Source organism: Phascolarctos cinereus, unplaced genomic scaffold (genome assembly GCF_003287225.1).
Source record: "Phascolarctos cinereus isolate Bilbo 61053 unplaced genomic scaffold, phaCin_HiC Scaffold_1;HRSCAF=81, whole genome shotgun sequence".
Taxonomy (NCBI): domain Eukaryota; kingdom Metazoa; phylum Chordata; class Mammalia; order Diprotodontia; family Phascolarctidae; genus Phascolarctos; species Phascolarctos cinereus.
In genome coordinates, this window is record NW_027555514.1 from 37,940,478 (window position 1) to 37,964,674 (window position 24,197).

Here is a 24,197-nt window from a genome sequence, read left to right on the forward strand (position 1 = left end):
AGATTTAGAAATTTTAAAAATATTTTGATGCTTTAAGCATATGGCGCATATGTAAAACTAATTGTCTGGCTACTAGTAGTTTGATAAATTCTTAAGGCAACTAAGAAAGACATAAACACCAGCATTGCATGTTTTATTCTTAGAGCTTAGAAATGACATTAAATGGTGGGAAAATACATTTCAAAGCTAGTTTTCTAACCCTGGTAGTGAACAAAAGTGTTAATTCTCTGAATAACTGAAAATGGATTCACTGAACAAGATTTCACCCTCTGCCCTATATATGGTCTAAATTAAAATTCATGGCACTTTCACTGATAAAGTAGGTGACATAAAAGTATTTCAGTTAACTATCAGCATATTTTATCTACTCATCTCCAATGCTGTGGCAAACAAAGGGAGCATATTTTCCAAATGTGACATTACTTGTTATGAAGTATTCAGCAGAGCTCGGGACGTATGAGATTAATACAGAATATAGGTGCAGACACACAGTTATATGTTATGGCCTAAAATCGGTTTTACTGCTTTGTTTCCCAAAAACCACTTGGTCAAAACTCAATCCAACCCAAAGTTCCTGTTAATGGATTCCCTGTCACTTTGTTATGATCCCTTTTCCATTGACTTCCTAGATGACAAGATAATGGTTTGTCTGAGGCAAGTTACAAGAGTCCGTCAGATTTTTTTTTTCTGAAAATGCCAGTTTATTGCATTTGAATGCTCCTGTCTTCCTTCCACTGTGTTCTACCATCTAGTACTGCACTTTTCTGAAACATTTTTTCCTATGCAGCTATTATCTACAATCCCCATTTTTAATTTATAAGCCAGTGTTTCTTCTAAATCATCAGGAAACTGGAATAAAGTTTGTGAAACTCCAAGCTCTTCTGGGGACAGTGTTCATTTAAATAAGTTCCATTTGTACCATAGGTCTTATGATTTCAAATGGCGGCCTGAGTCCTAATACCATGGATGAAACAGCAATGTACATTTCATTTCAGAAATGTAGACTGACACCAAGAAATGTAGAGATCACCATAGGTGACCGTAGAGTGTGCACTCATCCCAGCAGCTACAGAGGGACCCTGGGCATTTGCTGTGCTGTAGATGAGTTATGTTGAAGGCATCCTCTTACTCGTGTTTATCCAGACCTTTATCCATCCCCATCCCCTGAAACCAGGTATACTGTGGATCAGGGAGGAAGTAGGAAAGAATATGATTTTATTCTCATGGGTCATCTGCTCTTGATCTGGCCAGCACTTTCTCTGGGGACCCTCCTGGCATGGTGGGAGGACTTCAGGGTTTGCCAACTTCCTGAGGAAGGACCTTCCTGCCCCAACAGTTTGTATCTTGGGGTTGAGGTGGAAGTGCCTTTGCTCCTCCTGGGTCACCTTCAAGCCCAAGGCCAACTTGGGCCAACCCCTCACCCCTGGGAGAACCTGGGAAGTGTGGGGTGTGTAGTGTTTCCTAGAAACAGTCCAGGCCTTTAGAATGAACTAACCGTACTCCTAAGCTCATTTCCTCCCCCCAGTAGGTATTCTATTAGTCTAGGGCAGCTAGGTGGCTCAGAAGGCAGTGGAGTCAGGAGGACCTGAGTTCAAATCCATCCTCAGACACTTGCTATCTGTGTGACCCTGGGCAAGTCACTTAATCCTTTTTGCCTCAGTCCCTCGTCTGTAAAATGAGCTGGAGAAGGAAATGGAAACTAAGTCATCCTATATCCAAGTAAAATAAAGCAATTTCCCTCAACTAATAATCTGAAATCATTCAATTTAAACATTTATTAGGAATAACGTTAAAATTGTTTTTCAAATGGCTTTGAAAAGTTTCACCCCAGTGGTAAAGAAAAAATATTTTTAAATGTTTTCATACATTATGTATTAAATGTTATAATAAATGCTTCAATTTTACAACAGTGCCTAAAATTCCTGGCATCCCCAATTGGCGCAACTATCTTGAATCTCAACCTTGCTCAGCCTCTTTAAGAAAGTGAGGCCTTCCTCAAGGGCTCATGATTGAATTACACCAACAATTGTAAACCATCTGTAAAAGAAACGCTAAGGGATTTATTAGTGCCATCAGAAGTCCCAGAGGAAACCAAAGCCTTACAGGCAGAATTTTCACACTCACAGCTGCCCATTGATGCTCCCTTCTCATCCCACTGTCTTGTTTTCCCCTCATGACACTTGTCAACTGGACTGGAACTGGTCTCTAACCTGTGGGTGGCCAGAGCCAAAAAGCAGGCTAGAGACAGGAGGGTCAGGAATCAAGCAAAAATCTAATTTCAAAGCAAGGAAAGCAGGTTTGCAAACCAAAGTCCTCCTAGGAAGAAGGGCTTGGTGGCTTGTAGTGGGGGGAGGGTTTTTAACCCTGAAAACCACAAAAGGGCAGGAGCCAACACAGTCATTCTTGGGTCTTGAATGAACAGTTCCCTTGGCAGGCCCTAAATGGACTCAAGTCTTAAGGGTCATTGAACCTTGTGATCATTCAGTGGGGTACAGGCCCAGGGTTATTGTGACAGGAGCAGGAGTGCAGCACCTGGTTCAGCTCACTTAGCAGTTACAAGCATAGGGATTGTTCAGAGTGTCAGGAGGTGTGATTGATTGCTTTCTGCTACAACATGTTGGCTGCTTCTGGCCCTCGGGTCCCTAGGAAATAGGGAAGCTCCAACAAATCTAAATAGTTATCAATTAATATGAAAATCATAAATCCCTCAGAGAACATCTAGGGCTGATCAAAGCAATGCATTTTGTCAGGAGTGAGCACAAAGGATTGTTGTTATGCCAAGCTCAGTGTACAGCCTGCTTGCTAGGCCATAACTCTAGGAAAAGCAGGGTGTCCCCTGATATCTTGACACACAGCACTTTCAAATTTCCTGTCAGGTTTTTCCTCAAACATCCTTCTTCCTGAGAAATGTGGATGTGAGGAAGCCCTGTCATGCTGTGCTTTCTTTTTTATTCAGTAATATTTTACACACCCATTTCTGATACAGCCACTATTGTTCTAGGTGTGGCATCTCAATGTACTTCTACTTCAGTCTGTGTAGAAGATGTATGTCTACAGGAAACAGACTGCACATCCCACATTTGTTCATTATTTTAAGAAACATTCTAGCTTCTAAAATACTTTTGCTTGAGTGTGTTAATTAATAATATGACCCAAAAAAAGCCAAAATGCTGCTTTATGAACGTGCATGAGAAAATGGTGCTTATTTTGGTTTTAAACAGTCAGTAGCTTTTAAAGGACATCGACCATAAGTTACTTGAGACTGTCTCTGGAATTTATGTTTAAAAGAAATGGAACCAAGGGGATCTACCCATGATACTACTTCTTTCCATGGTGCCAAATGACATCCTGGTAGAACAGAAAGGAGACTGTGTGTGCCATTAGGGGCAAACATTCCTATGGCTTATATCATTGGATGCAGCAGCGACTGAGGACTCAGTTGGTGTCTCTGTCCCCTTGAGCTCAGAACAGTGATGATGATTTTTGTTTTCCATTTTGAACACCAGTCATGTATTTACCAATCAATATGACCTTGAGCACAAACCTAGTACCCATTCAATGGACTAGTTGGTTCTACTAATCCCTCTCATACCAGCGTCCATACAAAGCAGCTGTCACTAAGCCTGAAGACAACTGATTTTTCCTCATGAAGTAATAGTTGTCTTCCCAGCCCAGTTGGCCTGGAGATTCCAGTGTCATTCCAGAAGTCAATAATATAGGAAACACAAAGGGAGTACTGAAATTTCCCCAGAGGTGAAAGTCAAAAGTATCAATAGCATTTGTTATCTCCTGTCCACAGGTCTCAAAATGGAGGCCACCGCATTTCACCAGGGCACACTTGAACGTAGTAAGTGCCATGTACTGTATGAAGACCATCAAAGACCCCAAGAGCATAGAAGTCATTGGATAAAATGTGCCTCTGATAATCCAAATGACAGCAGAGGGAATTGGCACAGACCTGCAGGCTGCCTCGATTTTCCCAAACAGGTACAAGAGTGAAATTGTCATACATCATCTCAGAGTGAAATAAAGGTGGCATCTTTGGGTTCCATTTTGAGGATTCACTACAGTGAGCATCTGGGTCATTCTCACAATTAGGATCTTCTGATGAGAATTTTCTGTGGGACTCATGAATTCTACTTGTGCCATTCCACAGTAGGCCTACATCTAGTGGGTTTTTAGCTATCTGGGCTACTGTCAGTTTGCCTTCAGGGTTTTCCATATCATGGTACCAAAAAGACTTCTGAGGAGTATGTATGCCACTGCCTGTCATGCCCAAGGATGGGTGGTGGATATTTGCTGCCAGAACATTGACGTTGAAAGCAACTGCAAAAGCTTGTTGAATTTCAATACCTGCCAGGAGTGGGAGCTGATTCATCCAAGCAGCTGGAAATACAATATGTTTTACTCCATAGTCTTTCACAAGGCTCACAGCAGGTTCGAAGAACAATATATCGAAGCAAGTAAAAATGCCAAACTTGCCAGCAAAAGGTGTATCAAAGGTGCTGTGATCAACTTCAGAAGGAGCGTCAAAAGCATATTCAAAGTAGAGGTTTTGCTTGCGATAGCTGGCGACAAAAGTGCCATTATCACTGAACACGACGTTAGTATTAAACTGGTATCGTCCATCAGACGGGCATCGGGGGTCACTGGTGTCACAAGGCTGCTTGGTTCCCAGGTTAGCCACCAGGAACATCTGGCCCATGACAGCCATACAACTCAAGCGCTGGAGGACCTAGAAAAACAAATTGGCAAATAAAAAATAAATATGGAGAACACTGGTGTCAAATTACTCGTCACTGGCTTCCCATATATCAAGAAACTCATCGATGATGTAATAATAATAGTAGCATTTATGTGGCGCTTTGACATTTGCAAGGTGCTTTACAAATACTGACCCTTACAACAACCCTGGGAAGAAGGTGCTATCATTATTCCCATTTTACAAATAAGGATACTGAAGTAGAGGTTAAGTGACTTTGATCAGGGTCAAAAAGCTAGTAAGTATCTGAGGCTGCCTTTGAACTCAGGTCTTCAGGCCCAGCGTTCTATCTACTGTACCATCGAGCTGCCTCTCCAGGAAAAAAAAATCATTTTTTTACCTTTGTGGAAATTTAAATCAACAAAGCAAGTCATTCTTGAGGGCCTACTATGTGTAAAAGGATTCTGCTAGGTGACAGAGGAAACACAAAGATGAACAACATGCTGTTTCTGCCTTTGAAGTGCTTAAATCTAACAGGAGAGAAGAAGAGGGGTATAAGATGCATATAAACATATAAAAATACCTCAGGGCAATGGATAGAGCTCCGGAGCTGGAGTCAGGAAGACCTGAGTTCAAGTCTGGCCTCAGACATTTACTAGCTGTATGACCCTGGGCAAGTCATTTCACCTTGTTCACCTCAGTTGCCTCATCTGTAAAATGGGGACACACTGGAGAAGGAAATGGCAAACCACTCCAGTATCTTTGCTAAGAAAAGCCATGGACAAAGTCAATAGGATCACATGGCGTCTGAACAAGAGTCTATACGGTTTTTTTTTCTGGCAAGGGGAAGGAACAAGTGTTTATTGAGCATGTGTCATGCTCTGTGCCAAACACTTGACAGATATTTTATTTGAGCCTCACAACAACCCTGTGAGGTGGGCGTTACTGTGATCTTGTTTTATAGTTGAGGAAACTGAGGTGGAGGTTAAGTGACTTGCCCAGGGTCACACAGATAGCAAGTATCTGAGGCTGGATTTGAACTTGGGTCTTCCTGCCTCCAGGTCCAGTGCTCTCTCCACTGAACCACACCTCGTATAGGGGGTGGGTGAAACGTGGAGGGAGCTAGCGTTTCCAGGAGGCTGAAGTTAGAGGACAGAACATTCCAGGCACTGGGGGCAGCCGGTAAAAAGGTACAAAAAATGGGAGATGAATTGTTCCAGAGTTGTTCCCAATGCAGAAGGAATAGCAAATAAGCCAGTTTGGGTAGACCGTAAGGTATGTGAAGGGAAGAAATACATAATCAGTCAGGAAAGAGGCTGGAACCGTATTGTGCAGGGCTTCAAGTGCCCCACAGAAGAGCTTATGTGTAATTCTAGAGACAATAAGGAGCCACTGACACTTTTTGAGCAGGAGAGTGACAGAATCAGACCCATATTTTAGGAATATCAAATGGACAGCCATGTGGAAGATGGGATGTATAGGGGAGAAACTAGATGTCTTGTCAGTTTGGAGGCTATTGCATTAGTCCAGGTGAGAAGTGATGAGAGTCTGTACATTTTTAAGAGATGTATAAAGTGCTCTGAAAGTCCAAAGGCAGACAGGGTAGAACCATTTTTCATTGAGATCATGATATGGCCTATCAGGAATGCTTTTTTCCTTTTCCATCCTTACAAGATGGGGAAAATGTCAAGTGGCAGGTATAGGGGTGGAGGCATTGCATTCCAGACAGGCAGAATTACACCAACAGACTAGGAGATGGGGAAGCAGAGGATGTCTTTGGGGATGAACGAGCAGAGCACTGGACACATGAAGAGAGTCACAGAAACCAACACGTGAAAGGTGGGAACAGACTGCAGGGTCTTTGAACACAGAGAGTTTGAACTTAGGGAGTAAGTAGGAAGCCTTGGAAAGTTTTTAGTAGGAAAATGACAGAATGGGACCCACACGTGGCTAAAACTAAGCTGACCTCAATGTGCAGGAGAGATTTTACTAGAGGGGAGGAGATTGGTTAAAGAAGCACCCCTGCATAGTGGGAGGAGAGCCGACCTTGAAGACCTCGGCTCCGGTCCCGCCTCTGACACGCGCTGGCTGTGTGACCATCAGAGAAATCACTTTACCTCTCGGTGCAGTTCTCGAGGCTGTAAGTTACAGAGAACGCACCAACATCATTGGGCACAGGCCATTACCTCACCGAGGAACTCGCTCCTACCCCCTACCACAGCAGTTTAAGGGACAGGTAATAGCTTGTTGACTGACTCGAGGGTGATGTCTGTAGTAAAGCAGAAAAAACAGGAGAAAGGAGGGGATGGAGGTGAGAGAAATTTCAGATATAAAATCAACCGGACTTGATAACTAGCTGAATTTAAATGAAGAAAGATGGCATGGGGCAGTATCTCACAAGGGAAACTTTTGTCCCCTCACAATTCTTACAACTTATTTCTATAAAATGTAATTGGTCTGAAGTTCACACGTCACGATGCTGTGTACCTTTGCGCTAAGAGATCTTTGATCTCATCCTCCCACCCGAGAAGAGCACAAGTCATTGTTCCCTAGTGTGGGAGCAGTTGGGGCCAAAGCCACCTTATCTAGGCCTTCCTCTCTGGCTATGAGTTCTGAACTTTGCCAGGCTGGCCATGGAGAAGAATCGCTCTTCCACGTTCTACTCCACATGTTCTGAGCTTGGTAGCAGCAGCCAGAGCTGCTGTCTTCAAGGGAAGAGGGTCACCTCCATGCACAGACAAGGCATCAGAGGGGACCTTGGAGGAGAAATAATAATGGTCCATAGTGTATGAAGGCTAAAACACTTGCTGAATAAATTTAATTCTCCTTTTCTGCCACCTTATCCTCAGTCAGTTAAAAAGCATGTAGTATGAAGCACTTAACAGGTGCTAGGCCCTGAGCTAAGTGCTGGGGGTACAAAGAAAGGCAAAAACCAGTGCCTGCCCTCAAGGAGCTCCCAGTCTAATGGGTAGACAAACATGTAAAGAAACGGGCGCATTCAGAATGGAAGGAAGGCTCAAGGTGAAGAGGCTGGGAATGGCCTGCAGAAGATGCCCCTGGAAAGAATAACAGGATACCAAGAGGTGGCAGGCAGGAGGCCGAGCAGTCTAAGCAGATGGGACATTAGGAGGGGGAGCTTTGGGCAGACCACAGCACAGAGAGGAGAGTAAAGTATAAGAAAACTGGGAAAGAGGGCGAGGGGCCAGACTGCAAAAAGCCTTCCTTCAGGGCCAAAGACCTTCATATTTATTCCTGGAGGTGATAGGGAGCCAGTGGGGCTTACTGAGAAGAGTCACATGGTCAGAAATGACTTTGGCAGCTACATGGAGAATAGATAGGAAAGAGGAGAGACTGGAGGCAGAGGTACCAGTTAGAACTCTGTCTCTTTGGCTTCATGTTAGCACAGTGCCTGACGCATAGTAGCAGCTTGATAAATGCTCTGTCTACTTATCTGTCTTTCTTTTTCTTTCTATATCTATCTGTCTGTCTGTCTAGTGATTTGGGACAAGTGCTTCAGCATCTCTGAGATTGTTTCTTCTTCTGTAAATTGGGAAGGATACTACATGTACCCACCTCCCCGGGTTGCTGTGAGGATGAATGTCCGTAAGACATTCTGCAGATCCCAGAAGTCCTGCATACATGGAGGTTGTCGTTATGACCCCACTCAGCGCTCTGCAGCTGGACTATGGCAAGAATCTCTTCGTGGGTCCTCCCATCCTCACTCTTTTCCTGTCCCAATCCTTCCTTTGTCAGGAATGTTGTAGGTCTCAGATTCCTTTTCAGCTCAGGATTGGAACTAAATGACTTGGGGATTCCCTTTCAACTTTGATTCTGAAATAGCTTTAAAAAAAATCCAAAACTGCTGGAATCCCCCCTGGGAAATCATTTGGTTTAGTAACTCTCTAATGCCCTTATCATGTGACATTGCATGGTACAGTTATTGATTGTATCATTTCACTCTGTGGGATGGTAAACTGATGGCAAAGACTTTATCTTAGCTCAGTAACATATCTCCTGCAACATCTAGCCCTGTGCCATATACTTTATAAACATCTACTGAATGAATGAGTAAATTATCACCTATCAATAATCCTCCCAATTAATTAAGGAGGATTTATTGCATGTCTAATACTGCGTCAGGAACAATACAGGATTTCCAATAATGTGTTTTGTATCTTAAGGAATGAGGAAAATATCAGTAAATGGGAATTAAAAAAAGAAAAAGATTTCCTGGATTCTTACTTATCACTTTCATGATAATAGGTGAGTAATCTTCAGAATGCCCCCAAAACTTCTTCTGGGGTTTCCAGAATTCCTCTTAGAGCCTGAGATCATTCTGTTCTTGTTTTTTATCCCACAGTTGAACTAAGTTCTATTCCCCCTGGTTTTAGAAGAGGCAGAGCTGCAGCACCCACCTCCGTGTCACTGAACTTGTGTGGTTCCAGGCACGGGTTCCACTTCCCAGACTGGCGAGATGGCACAAAGTCCAGAAATGGGTAAATGGAATCTCTGGTGAAGTTGAATCCATGAATCCCATCTTCTGGAAAGACAATAATCTGCACACCCTGCCAATTAGAGTGTCAGAATACAATCTGTGGTTAGAGAAAAGGCCCAAATGATACTTCTCATTGTCACATGAGGAACAAAGCATTTACATTACAGCATATGCAAGCAAGTACTGCTTAGGAACAGCACCTCCCTAGCCGGGGACTGCAGAGTTCTCTTAAGAACACAGACCAACCCAGAAGCCCTTCCCCAAATCATCAGAGACACAAGTCCCTGGTTAAGAAGGCCTGGGACTCAACGGTGGTGCCTCTGCTGAAAGAGATCCGGCAACCTTTAAACATCAGCGTCTCCTTCCGATGTTCATTTAAATGACTCCGTATTCCAACTCCTGACGATTAGTACCAACGTGGGGTGGAGGGACAGAAGGGCACAAAGTTCAGAACAATCTAAAGCAGCAGATAAGTCAGAAGGCATTTCAGTTTGAAGTGGGTTATTAATTTTTTATGGCAAAATAACCCACCAAATTATGTTTTGCTCGGGTTAATATTAAAAATGAGCTTGCATTTTCTAAGCACAGAGTGAGAAACTGAATAGGGAACCAAGTCAACAAGCATCTATTAAGCACCTACTGAGTACTAAGCTCTTGGAAAATAAATACAGACAGAAATCAGCCTCAGCTCTTCTGGAGCTCAGGATCCTGTTGGAAAGGCAGGATTAAACATTAACCAGGTACAACAAAGCATCTCTTTTGCAAAGGGAATCGAGAATTCCCCAGTAGAGGAGCCCAACTATGGTGGCCAGCACTGAAGATGATCCCTCCCATGAATCATTTTAATCCCTTTGTTTTTTGGCCTTTGGGTAAAAGATATAAATAGATGGCCCAATGTAGTGAATTACAAAGGCTGACATTTTACATGAAGCTTCGAGGTTTTGCAAAGCGCTTTTTAAAAAACATGATCTCAGCTGCTTCTCACAGCAGCCCTTTGGGCTAAGTGCTGTTATTGTCATTTTGCAGATGAGGAGGCTTCAGTGACTCTCCCGGGGATCATACAAATACCAGGGAAATAAGATTCAAAGCAAGGCCCTGAACCCTTCTCACTAAACCATTGTCCCTCCATGAATATCCTTCTTGATTCCTTGAATCAGCCAGACTGCTATATAGCCCCCCGGGTTATCACTTAGGCTGCTTCTGGAGTATTCCTCAGTATTCTGGCTCTTGAGGCTGTCCTTGGAAGAAAAACTAGACCTGGGGCTGCCACTGTCTAAGCCTCCTTTACGCCTGGCTATCCAATATAGCTAACTTCACCTCGAGGGCTCTCAACCAATCAACTGCTAGATTTGAGAAATTCATAACTAGATTTAAAGCCTTTCATTTTTCTTTAAATATGTTTCCTTACAAGACTTATCCTTGGGGTAACATTTGACAAAACAAAACAATTTCCTTTTCTGTGCCCCAAGTGAGAAGATGTCTTTTGTTGTCCGTCCTCTTTGGAAATGAGCCACGAGCAAAGTCGGCCCAGATTGTCCCTTTGTAAATTCGAGCTCAGGGTTGCCTCAATTAGTTTGTTCTGTGAACTGCCTGAGGACTGAGATTATTCATTTTCTTTTAAATATGGCCCAGAATTTTGTGTGTAATGATCTGAAGGCAACAAACTGCCTGTGAATGATTACCTTCCAATAATGGAAGGACGTAATGAAGATGACGTTAATAATTTGGCTCATTTGACTTAAAAGGTTGGTTTGGTTCATCTGGTTAAGAGGCAGTGTGGCCTCGTTGATGGAGATGGAGTCAGGAGACATTGGTTTGAATCTCAGTCCAGATACTTAATCACCAAGTGATTCCAGTCTCAACTTCCTGGGCTATGTATGGAAGATGGGAACGCTTGCTTGCAAGGGGTCAAACCCGATCAAGGCCAGTTGTTATCAGTCCCACGGGCCCCTCGGGACACCTGCAGCGACCCCGCCACAAAAGCAGCACGTTTCCGTGGGCTCAGTGGCCGGCAGGCTACAACTGGACAAATGTTTTCTCACCTCCTTTGCCGCAGCCACTATCTGCTCTTCGTACAGATCTAGGTTCTGGTTCATCAGTCTCAACGCTGATTCTCTGTCTGTAAGGGCAGTAGAGTTGGGACTCAGTATTGACCGATGTTCATAGACAGCAGCTACATAATGTCCTTCAGTGTGGCCTTCCAAGGAGATAACTTGATGGCACAAGAGCAGAAGACAGAGTTTATAGCTGGCTCCAAGCATGATGTGGGCAATAAATCTAGGACATAACAGACAAGGGGAAAACTGTTGAACGAAGAATCATGCCAGGAATTTAACATTTGCAGCTGTGATTTATTAATCCTGACAATTAAATCCAGACACCCAACTAAACTAGGGCTGAAAGAGTTTGTTTCATGTCCCTCATAAAAGGGCATGTGTTTCTCCTTAAACATGTCCCAATCTAAGTTTCAAATGGCACACCACACTAATTTCCCAGCTATTTCCAAAAGAGGTCCAATGTTGGCAACAATGTTTTTACTCAATTTTCAACAAAACCTCACTGTCATTATTTACTTCTCTTGCTCTATAGTCAACTTTTAATTAATAACATTGATTATAATTGACATGATTCAGTTTCTACTATAGCTCATCCATCTGCACTGGCCACAATCTATAAAATGACCAGAGTTATAAAAACCACAATTATAAATAGAAATGAATTACAGATTTTCCCTTGCATTTCTCTTAGTAAGTAATGAATTTAAAAGCTAAATCTCATTTCCCTTAGTATGTAGGTTTTTTAATATAATACTGAAAACAATGCTGACCAGCTCAGATGAGGGTTGTGCTGTTATTTATAAGTAGGCAAAAAGGAAAAAAAAGTTTCCCATGAAAACACTGCTTTTTTTCCCTGCCTTTAGGAATTATCAAATTTAACTTCAACATATTTTACTCCAAGAAGCAAACTGGCTTGTAGCTAATGGGCTGCTTTTAGCATCAAGAATCAATTAACCAACAAGCATTCATTTATTAACTGCCGGAACAGTGCTGGACATTGGGGATAAAAAGACAAATCTGAGAATCCCGGACCTCAAAGAACTTATCTCAGGTAACTTGTCTCAGGTAAGACTACACAGACCTTTGGGGCAGCTAGGTGGCACAGTGGATAGAGCACCAGCCCTGATTTCAAATCCGGCCTCAGACCAAACACTTAACACTTACTAGCTGTGTGACCCTAGCTAGGCAAGTCACTTAACCCCAACTGCCTAAACATTTAAAAAAAAAATTTAAAAAAATTTAATTACACAGACCTGTGTGGGGGGAGGGTGTAAAAGGAGAGAGGGGGATTCAGGTGGGAAGAGCAGCAGGGGCATCAGAAATGTCTCCTACCGAAGGTGAAGCTTGGGCAGGAAGTGAAGGTCTCTCTGATATGATAAGGCGGCAGAGAGAGAGGAGAGTGACAGGTAATAGGCTGGAAAGGCAGATGGCCATGATAGGCCCAGGGCATTCAAAGCCAAAGGGAGCTTGGGGCTTCCACTGCCAAACAGAGTAAGTAGGAGTCACCAGAATTTACTGATAAAGAAGTGACATGATCGCACGTACACTTTGGGGCTAGAAAAGATTGAAGGCAGGGAGGCCAACAAGGAGACTATTTCAATGGAGGAAGGAAGCACCTACTGTGTGCTGGGTATTTTTTTACAAATATTATCTCATTTGATCCTCATAATAACCCTGTGAGGTCAATGGTCAGCGCCATTCAGCAGCGTCCGGAATAATGCAGGGTTGGGTTTTTGGCAAGGCTTCAAGGGTGAAAGGAGAAGGCCGAGGGATTCCAAGGAGAGGACAATGGAGAATTGACTGATTAATTAAAAAGTGGAGAATGGGAAAGGAAAGTTGACACCAAAGCAGGGGTAAGGGTCTCTGAGAGGCCTGGGTGGGGGAGAATGCGATGCAGAAGTGGCTCCAGAAGAAGTAATTCATAGGGACAGACAGGGACTCTAGGCTGGTCACCTAAGTCAGGGCTCAGTGCCCTGGGCAGTTCTAGGGTTGCTGATCTGAACCAGTGGAGGGAGTTTCCACATCTGAAGTTCTGTCACACAGACTTTTGTCTCCATTCACATAAGCCTAAACATCCCCACAAGTTCTCAATCTTTGTCACTCCTTTGCTTGTAGCCTGGCTGGATGAGAATCCCTTTAAAATGTCTTAGATTGAACACTAGTGTGATATTGTTGATGGCAATTCAGCCTCAGAGATGGGAAAACCTGGGTTCAAGGTCAGGCAAGTCATAGAACCTCCCAGGGGTTCTAGACTACTCTCTAAGACTGTCAGTTTCAGAGAAGGTGCCAGCTTATATTGGTAGAGGGAATTACTTTGCCTTATACTTAGTTTATTTTCATTATAAAGCCAAACTCCAGTGGGACAAATTTCTTCTTTTTTTATTGGCAAAAGTCTCAGAAAATAAACAAGTCTAACGCTTTACAGTAATAGAATCTGTACTAAGTACACATGTTCAGAATCCAACATTTCTCAGAATGAGGTCCTTCTCTCCTCATCTCAATTCATCACTCATCTCTCTGTGGCATTTCTGGCCACCTAATAAATATGACATCAGAATGCTGATTCCCAAGATTGGTTGGCATCCTACTTGGGGACTGCAGTAACAACATTGAGGGGATGAACAAGGGGTCTTTCAGTGACGGCTCACGAGTTCTAGGAGGAAACAAAGTAGAATTGATAAGCTTTCTTTTATCCGAATTAAGCTAGAGGACAAACCCAGCATGTTAAAGGACATCTTTTACACATGTTTTCCTATTACAATAATTCTACCTCCGTGACTGATTATAATAAGGAGCATCTTTTAAGAAGCATTCATAATAACCAAAGACGCCAGGAAAAGGATCTTATTTTTAGAGCTGAGAAAACTGAGGTTTTAGGCAAAGGTAGTTAAATGGCTTCCCAGAAGGCCGAGGTGAAGTCAGAAACTTCCCAGGCTCTCACAATGGGTTTTGCAATATAGCCTTTTTCTACAGTAGATTATATGCAGTACATTTGTATATTGTTTGTTTTGATCTTAAGGGTCACTTGCAATTTGGCCAAAGAAGGACCCAGCTAAACTAGCTAGTGTTAGGCTGCTGATAGTCAAGGTTTGATGTTGGAACAAAATGAGACATTTGAAGGTCATTTAAGTTAGCGAAAAGGAAGTTTACTCAGCCAGGGCAGAGGAAGGATATTCAATAAAGCTTGGGAAGATGCAGGGAGGAATCTTACCTTACCTCCACCAGGAACTCTAGTCAGCCTGAAAGGATGTGGAGAGTCGAAGCGCCCAGACTCTACCTAGATGGGTCTTTTATGCCCTTAGGTAACCAGGAAGTCAAAGAAGGCTGTCCTGGAACCTTGATCCCCAGGTCAACCAAGCCTCAAAGGCAGCTTTGTCACTTTTCAGGAAAAAAAAAAAAAACACAAAACAACTAGTCTAACTCCAGTCGTAAAGGGAAGAAAGAGGAAAATTTTTAGATAAGGGATAAGGATCCAGTCACACTAAGAAAACCATTTTGTTTCACAACCTTTTCATTTTTGGTTGAGTGCATATCATGGATTTTTTTTTTATCAAAAAGTTAGAGAGCAGCTGTTAATCATTTACATACCTTGGAATGGCTCCCCTCTACAAGGAAAACTAGAAAAGCTTAGTGAGGGCTACCAAATTCATCAGCAATTTATGATGTACTCTGGTATATCTTATATTACCACAGTCCAAAGTTGCTAAGTCCATAGAGGGTAGACCCTTTCATTTGTCTTTGAATCCCCAGCCCCTACAGTGGCTTGCACACAGTGGATGCTTCTTACATGTCTGTGGAACTGAACTGAATTAAGGAATATTGAACAGTCACGCAGGAAAGGATACAACCACAATGAAGTAAGAGAAAATGAATATAGGTACATGTTTGGACTTGAAAAATGTGTTGGTGATAAGGTCGACTTTCTCCCTATATAAATAGGTTGTCCTGTGGGACTATGTCATGTGTTAATAGGTTATAAAGGACATCAAAAATGGCAGGTGCTGTGGGCAAAGGTCAAGATTTAAGCTGCCAGTTTGGAGGAGTCAAAGGTGATATTGGAGGCAGGTGCTAGGCGCCATCAGAGTGACAATCGATAGACCAGAGGCAGAGGAGTCATGGGAGTCCCAAGAGTGAGATGTCAAGCTACCCCAGGTGAGAGACAGCTCCCACCGCCCCTGTGCAGGAGCCTAGTGAATCATCCTTGATGTGAAGGTGTTAGCTACTGAAATGATGTCAAGAGGGAGCCTGATAAGAGTTGGTACATTTCCAAAAGTGGAGCTCATTGTTTTCTTGGAAATGAGGCTTTTCAGCTCAAGGAGACTAATTTATACATCTCTACTTCAAAATGAAAAGCACTCACTTGGCACTAATCGCTATAATAATGCTACTTTTTCTCTATATGGAAGCTGAATCAATGTTCAGAGAGGAAAAATGGATTTTTTTTTCTTTACTTGGCAAAAAATTCATCTTGACTAGGTAGCATAAACCATCCTCCTCTTCATCCATGCTGTCATTCTTTGCAGTAAACGTCTTATGCAATAAAATGTAAAGACAGACATACATATTTTTGAAATTTATAAATAGCCCAGTTGTCTTTCTTTTCTGATCTTATTTTAAGTGAAGGATCCTATCAACCTGAACCTGCCTCTATCTTTCCCTTATTCCCCAAGAATAAGGAAGGAGGATGAAAAATACAGCAGAGGAAATGTCATACCAAGTAGATCAAGGCTTGGAGGATTTGCAATGTTACCAAGAACTTGGGTTATATTTTTTATGTATATCTTATAGAAAAATAAGGGTTTTTTTATAAAATTAATTTTTATATCCAAGTAATACTATTGAGGCTAATGAACTTTATTTCTTTCACCAGGAAAATATGGGAGAAGATATTATATAGCTTTGCCTGTTTATATTAACCAAAATTTAGAAGGAAATAAAAGGAAAATAGATTTTCTTATTTTTAAAAAAAATATACAGTTATTTATTGATTGTTTTCTAGTTCTTCAGAATGTCAAATCAAATGCCAGTTGTAACAGGCTACAGGATTCATCAGTGCTGCTCCTGAAGAAGATGCTTCTCAATAGTTCTAGAAGGTTTTCACCTTCCAGTTTGATAGTTTCCATGAAAGCACGTCTATCAGCAAGATCCCTGCCAGCTCATTTCTGTCAAGTGTATACATTCTGAATGGCAAATGGTGATATCAAAACTGAAGAGCTCAGAAAGCATCAATGAATAAATTAACTACTAAAATCATGTTACCACATTAATAACATATATGTATATATACATATACACATGTAAATTCATAAGCTTTGTACTCAGAATGATGAATAACGTAAGGTTTATGTTTTCTTCCTTTGATTAGTAGCAATATTTCTACTCAACATTAGCTAGAAAAGCTGATATCTGAGTTCACTCTAATTGATTTAAGGAACTTAGAACTAAAACTTAAATCAAATAATTGAGGCTGAGGGCCAGGATTAAATACAAAACTCTGCTATTTGGCATTCAAAGCCCTTCTTATCCTAGCCCCCTCCCTACCTTTCCAGTCTTCTTACACCCCACTTCCTGCCTTCCTGGCTGTTTCAGGTACCAGACACTCCACCTCTTGGCTGTGGGTGTTTTCTCTGGCCCCCCCAAGCCTGGAATGCTCCTCCTCCTCATATCTACCTACTGACCTCCCTGGCTTCCTTCAGTTCCCAATTAAAATCTACAGGAAGCCCTTCCTAACCCCTGTTAATTCCAGTGTGCCCCTCTATTAATTATTTCTTATTTATCTTGCATTTATCTTGTTTGCTTCTTGTCTCCCCCATTAGATTGTGAGCTCCTTGAGGGCAGGGACTGTCTTTTGCCTCTTTTTGCATCCCCAGTGCTTAGCACAAGGCCTGGCACATAGTAGGCGCTTAATAAATGTGTACTGACTGAATGAATGACCAATTATGCATATATAATTAAGGCCAAAAATGCTTCCACCTGAAACACCTGGGTAACCTTTCTTTCCTTGCTCCATCCCAAACGACTACCAGAGTTCTCCATTTCATGTTGTGTGTATGAACCTATGATTACGCTATGGACAACCATCCTACTGTCTTTGTTCTTCATTCGGTCACTGGGACTTGGAAAACTCCAGCCAAGCTCAAGCTCTTTACCGCCACCTTATGGAGAAGCTTAGTATTGCCAACTTAGATGACTGGACATTGTCAGTGAGATACAGACAGCACAGGGATGCTTAAGCAATTATCGAGGCAGGGTTTTTTCTCCCACTCCTTTGCATCCCCATCACCCCAATTACATCATGAAAACACAGGGAGCATTTTCCAAAATGGGCTGCCCTAAGTGATCTCTGTCTTTCTTACTTTCCCCTAGCCATCTTCCTGTTTAATTTGCATCCTCCATTCTGAAGTTGTGAATTAGAGCCTTGTGAAACAAGAGAAGTCTTGAGATGCTTATATTGTCTACAGAAGTCAGTGGACAGCCTGAGAGTCAAGAGGGTCACCAGACACCAAATGGGCCACACTGCAGGTGGGAACGTGGTAGACTTACGTCCAGGACACCAAGAAAGATGAAAGAAAAATGAGTCCTTGCCTCAAAGAGCTCCCAGTCTGCTGGGAGAGAAGCCTTAGTAAAGGGTGACAGCTGGGCCCAACATTTGATGCCCCCTACCCCAGAGGAGGGGTGCTTGCAGGAATCCACCAACATTCCTCAGCTCCTCTAAGGCTCCTAATTAATCCATAAATATTTATATACATCAATAAATATTTAACCTGTGCTAATTATGTGCCAAGGACTGGGAATAAAAAGTACAATGAATGAAATAATCCCTATTGGCAAGAAGCTTGCTGGCAACGAGAACATCTATATGTGTAGAGATCACTAATATAAAGAGAAAAAATGCAAAATAGACAAATACAAGGTGGTTTGAGAGGGAGGGCATTACCTGTCTGGGGAGATGGAAAGGCTTCAGCTTGAGCTGCATCTTGAGGGGAGTGCTTCTATGAGGCAGAGGTGAGGAAGGAGGTGAGGAAGGGAAGGAGGTGAGGAAGGGAAGGGGGTGAGGAAGAGAGTGAGGAAGAGAGGAAGGGGGTAAGGAAGGGGAGCATCTCTGGCATATGAGACAGGGAGATGGGAAGGAGCATGATGCTATCCACAAAAAGGACACCTTGAAGAATGGGTGAGTTTGTGGGGAAAGATGCGTTTGCAATGTCTAGAACATTTAGTCTGAAATGTCCAGCAGGCAATTGGTGAGGGGAGACCAAGCTTAGGGAAGAGACTGGGGCCAGAAATAGTGATCTGGGAATCACCGGCACAGAAAGGAGAGCTGATAAGGTCGGAAGGGAAAGAGGCAGAGATGGAGCCTTTGGGCACACCTGCCTTTAGGAGATGTCATAGTTCACCTGCCAGCTGAAGCAGAAGTCTGGTTAAAGATCCAGCAAAGGAGCTTGAGAAAGCATGGACATATCTGAGAAGGGCCACAAAATCCCCAAGAGGAGAATGAATCTGGGAGTGGGAGTGGGAGTGGTCAACAGCGTCGACTACAGCAGGTGGATTGAGGAGGGTGAAGATTGTGGACAGACTCATCAGATCTGAAGATCGGGAAGTCCTTGGGCACCTGATGATCAGAAGCCATAGTGCAAAGGGTTATGAAGTGAGTTGAGTGGAAGCAGCAGGTGTAGATGGCTTTTCCTAGGAGTTTGGCTGAGAAAGGGAGGAGAGGTGTAGGATGAGAGCTTGAGGGGAGGCTCGAGTGAAGGTTTGTTTTGTTTTTCTCTTGAACATGGTTGAAGGCGAAAGGGAACAAACCAGTATTTAGGGAACAACTAATTTTCCCTCTACCCATTGACTATTAATGCCGGGTTGTCTGTATCATCTAAGCTGACTCCAAAACTTAGGTCTGTACCCCCCTAGTTCCTCCCTTTCATCTGATGTCTGTAAGGTCACTTACAAGAGCATACAGTATAAAGACTTTAATCAGAATGGAAGCAATCATTTGGAGCAAATTAATATTCTCTGGCCTATGCAAGTACACAGAGAGATAAAGCAGGTGAAGACTTAGAAACCAAAATCCAGACTGCCTGGAAGGTAAAGTGTGTGAAGAGGAATAATCCAGAATGGGAGAGGAAAGGTCAGTTGAGACTTGGTGGCAAAGTGTCCTCCTGAGAAGTCTGTGTTTTATCCTAAAGCAACAGGAAGTCACAGAAGGTTGTTGAGCTGGGCAGTGAGCTAGGCAGATTTATGCAGAAGGAAGATTATTTTGGTAGCTAGTTGAAGGATGAATTAAAGAGAGAAAAGCCTGGATACAAGGAGGTCAAGTATGAGACCTATAGTAGTAGTAGTAGCAGCAGCAGCAGCAGCAGGAGGAGGAGTAGCAGTAGCAGCAGCAGCTAACATTTACGTAACACCTACTGTGTGCCAGGCACTCTACTAAGCACTTTACAAAGATTGTCTCATTTGATCAATTGACTTAATTTGATATTATTACGTTAATCTAACGGAATGGAGATAAAAAAGCCTGATGGTGTTGGTGTAAATGGAGAGAAGTAGGGATACAATCAACAGGCTTTGGAAACCAGAGAGTCAGGAAGAATAAAGAGGCTGAGATTCTGAGAGCAGGAGACTGGGATCAGCAGAAACATCGAAGTTGGCAGTATTTCTGTACAGAGAAGGGCAAGTTTAGGGGGTTAGATAATGTAGTAGGCATCAGACATGGAGAACATGGGGTGGTATTGGGACATACTGTAGAGAGCTGTCCAGCAGGGAACTCAAGGTAGGAGAACTAGGTTACAGGGGAGGGATTTGGGCAATATTATCTTGTATTTCTTATTGTAGCCTTCCAGGCGAATGTAAACTTGTGGTTGCACATCCGTCTGAGATGCAGCTGAGTGGTACAATGGATAAAATGCTGGGCTCCGAGTCAGGAAGACCTAAGTATTTATACTGCCTGGAAGGTAAAGTATTTATACCCTGCCACAGTCACTGAATAGCTCTGTGGCCCTGCACAAATCACTTAACATCTGTTTGCCTCAGTTTTCTTATCTGTAAAATGGGGATGATAATAGCACCTCCCTCCCAGTTGTTGTTGTGAGGATCAAAAGAAATAATAATTGTAAAGTACTTAGCCCAGTGCCTGGCACACAGTAGGTGCTACATAAATGTTAATTATTATTGTTGTTGTTGTTGTTATTATTATCATTATTAGACAGCAGTTGAACTCAGGTCTTGCTGACTTCAAGTTAAGCAGCTATCCACTATACCAAAGGCATCACACACATGGCCCACAAGGCTCCCAAACCAGATTAAAATGTACTAGCTCCTTTCTGGTTTTAATGTATTAACAAAAAGAGAACTACAGAGACAGGTGTGGTTTTCTAAGTCAATGCGCTGCCCACTGGGGTCCTTATGTACTGTGTTCTAGCCCCTGTTTCTGTCTGAGGTTCTCCTACACAACACACATTTCACACCAAAAATTCGTGCTCCCCTCAGTCCCTGAAATTTTCTTTAATCGTTTAAAGATCTTTTCCCACGAAGCACCATATATGTCAGGTGTGACCATTTAAGGTTTTTAAGGTGCTTTTCAGTAGTTTTCAATGTTGGAATTAAGAGTGGGCTCAATAATCCTACTGGTTTTAAAAATTAGTTATAGAATGACAGTTTGCCATAGTCTTGATTATCTAGCTCGACCAGCTCGCTTTGTGACCTCACCCAAAGTCACACAGAAAATAAATGGAAGAACCCATATAAAAACCAAGGTCTGTCTCATCGCACCCCAATGCCATGTGGCCCCTCGAGTCACCTTAGGTCTTCTAGGCCACTTGAAAGCTCTGCTCTCCAAAGAACAGGGAGGTGTAGACGCTCTCTAAAGAGGTGGAAAGATTTCGTTACTATTATTTTTTGAATAGCTAAGAATTCCTAGTGTGCCAGTCACTACCAAAATGGCAGGTCATGGGGGTGCACCCAGGGAGGCCAAGGCTGGAGACCTCTTGAGCTGCAGTGGGGATCCACCCTAAGCTCAGCGTTAATACCATGGTCCCAGGTTACCTAACGAGGAGCAAACATGGGAAATGGAGTAAGTCAAAGGTCATGTGTCAATCCGAGTGCGATGAGGCCCTTGATGGACTTCTGACCTTCTAAATGAAGTGATGAAATCTTATAAAAAACTAAACTAAGGGCCGCTAGGTGGTGCCACAGTTCACAGAGCCCCAGGCCTGGAGTCAGGAAGACTCATCTTTTCTGAGTTCAGATCTGGCCTCAGACACTTACTAGCTGTGTGACCCTGGGCAAGTCACTTCACCCTGTTTGCCTCAGTTTCCTCATCTGTAAAATGAGCCGGGAAGGAAATGGCAAGCCACTTCAGTATCTTTGCCAAGAAAAGCCCATGGACAGTACTGGTGTGCTATGGTCCATTGGGTCACGAAGAGTTGGACACAACTGAAGGACTGACCTGCAACCAAGTAGCCCAAAATGGTTTCTTCTCTCCAGAAGGTTTTTCTGGTTTCTCTGCACTCTCTCCAGAGAGGAGGCACGGAACTTATATTCAAATAAATTCTCATCAGATATTCCCTAAGCCAGCCCTACCTACCACATTCTGGTGAATGAACTGAATGAATGCTGTAGTCTGAGAGGAACAGACTTTCGTAAGTTACAATGAAAATAAAAGCACTCTAGAACCAACCCCAAAAGAAGTAATTAAGAAATGGTGGTCATGTTCTTTGCAAAATCCTTAAATGATTAGGAAATATTCCTTCAGGATCCTGTAATGATGTAATATCACAATAACAATGATGAATCAATAAACACCCATTTATTAAGGGCTTATTATGGGCCAGGGAGGGTGCTAAGTGCTTGGGGATACCCAGGAAAAAATCAAACCCAGCGTATAAAATAAGTGACACTCAGCTGCTCTTATCTCACGCCAACCAGAGGACTCTGGACAGTTTTGCTGAATCGTCAGTGGAATGCCCAACCAAAAAGTGAACTCTGCCCCACGAGCTGAAGGCTGTTTGAAGGTCAGAGATCGTGGAAAAAAATACAGCCCAGCTGTTCTTCTAATGAACTTGCTGCTGGGTGATCCCACCCAAGCAGCTGAGAATCAATTCCCTGGGACGCCAAGCCTTGGGCTAGGAATGTTCCAGCCTCTGTGTTTCTACTTCCACCGGAATTATGACTACAAGTCACCACCTGTGTGATCATGGGTAACTTATGCTCTCTGGGCATCCGCTTCCCCGTCTGTGAAATGAGTGTTTCATAAGAGTTTGTTGGTTTGACAGTCATTTATACAAAATGGAAAACCCTCCGAGCCTGGCCCCTTCCTGCACCTTATGCCTCTCCCAGCCACTCTGTGACCTCCAGGGGGCATCCCTGGGTCTGATCCCCGCACGAGAAGCCAGCCCATCTCCCGAATGGCCCCTGAATGCGCCTGCCTTCCCTCTGCTGATTCTCTCCTGTCTATCTCTCCCACAGCTCGTCTGCACCGGGCTGTCTGCAGATTGTCTCTCCACTAGACTGGGAGCGCCATGAGAGCTGGGACTGACTTTTGCCTTTCTTTGAAACCCCAGTGCTGAGCACATGGTAAGCACCTGATAAATGCTTATTGATCTGACTATGGTTTTGCAGTAAGGATAAGTATAGGTTTTGTCACAAGTAAAATAGGTGCTCGGCCAGCACCAGGACTGGAGTCAGGAAGATCTGAGTTCAAATCCAGACCAGATACCAGCTGTGTGACCCTGGGCAAGTCACTTTACCGTTTGCCTCAGTTTCCTCATCTGTCAAATGAGCTGGAGAAGGAAATGGCACAAACTGCTCCAGTATCTCTGCCAAGAAAACCCCAAATGGGGTCACCAAGAGCAGGCCATGAATGATGAGTGACTGAACTAGAACAACAAAAAGGGTGCTATGAGGGCAATCTACCTCCCAGGGTTGTCATGGAGATCACAAAAAATCACTAGGGAAAGTGCTTTGCAAACTTAGGTGCTACATAAATGCTAGTTGCTGGTGTTATTACTACAATAACTGGGTGAAGGGGCAGTGAGGTGGCGCAGTGGATAGAGTGTCGGCCCTGGAGTCAGGAGGACCTGAGTTCAAATCCAGCTCAGACACCAACTGTGTGACCCTGGGCAAGTCATTTGACCCCATTGCCTAGCCAAAAAAAACTCCACAAAAAACTGGGTGAAAAAGTTTTTCCATAAATTAGCACAGCACGTGGCACACAGTAAGTAGTACATAAATACTAGCTTTTGTCATTATTATTGTTATTATTACTGTTATTATAACTGGGTGAACCACAGCTTCTTCATAAATGAGCGCAGTGCCTGGTACACAGTAAATGCTACATAAATGCCGGCTGTCAATACATTATTTACAGATATCTGTAAGGTTTGCAAAGCGCTTTGTGTTCGACCCCGGGGGCAGGCGCAGTTATTAGCCACTTCCTGCAAAGGAGGAATCTGCAGCTCACAGAGGTGCAGATTTCACGCTTGGGTCCTGCTCCTTATTGACTACGCCCCCTAGCGGCTGAGGTGCGCTAAGCTCATGGGGCGCTCGCCGAGGGAGGAGGTGGGCGGTCCCGCACGGCGGGCTCCCATTGGCGAACTTACCAATAGGCAGGCAGGCAGGCAGGGCGGGCCGGGAGGAGGGGAGAGGGGCGGAGCCAGCCGGGGCTCTGAGAGTCTGACGGTCAGGGAACGCCGCCAGGCTCCTCTCCCTGACCCCGGCACGCGCGCACCACCCACGCACGGCAGCTGCTGCAGCGAGGCAGCGCCAGGCTCCGGAGGCTGACGCGCGGAGACGCGCGCGTGCCAAAAACCACCGCCCCTCCCCCTACCTACCTGTGTGGCACGGAGAAGTCAGCCGTGTCTCCTCGCTCTCAGCTCTGCCCCCCCTGTCCCGCCCACTGTCCCGCCCCCGAGGACTTCGGCCCTCTAGGAGAGCTGATCTCTGACTGGAGAAA

The 24,197-nt window shown here is 43.6% G+C and overlaps 1 protein-coding gene across 1 annotated transcript; it reads right to left on the bottom strand.

Annotated features, from left to right (window-relative positions):
• Nucleotides 1-112: 112 nt before the first annotated feature.
• Nucleotides 113-24,134, bottom strand: BTD (biotinidase). The gene is given in 5 exon segments (XM_020987241.2): nucleotides 113-3,838; nucleotides 3,840-4,735; nucleotides 9,118-9,267; nucleotides 11,240-11,474; nucleotides 24,076-24,134. Coding segments are annotated over 4 exon segments (1,527 nt in total). The 5' UTR covers nucleotides 11,459-11,474; nucleotides 24,076-24,134; the 3' UTR covers nucleotides 113-3,576.
• Between the last annotated feature and the right edge of the window lie 63 nt (nucleotides 24,135-24,197).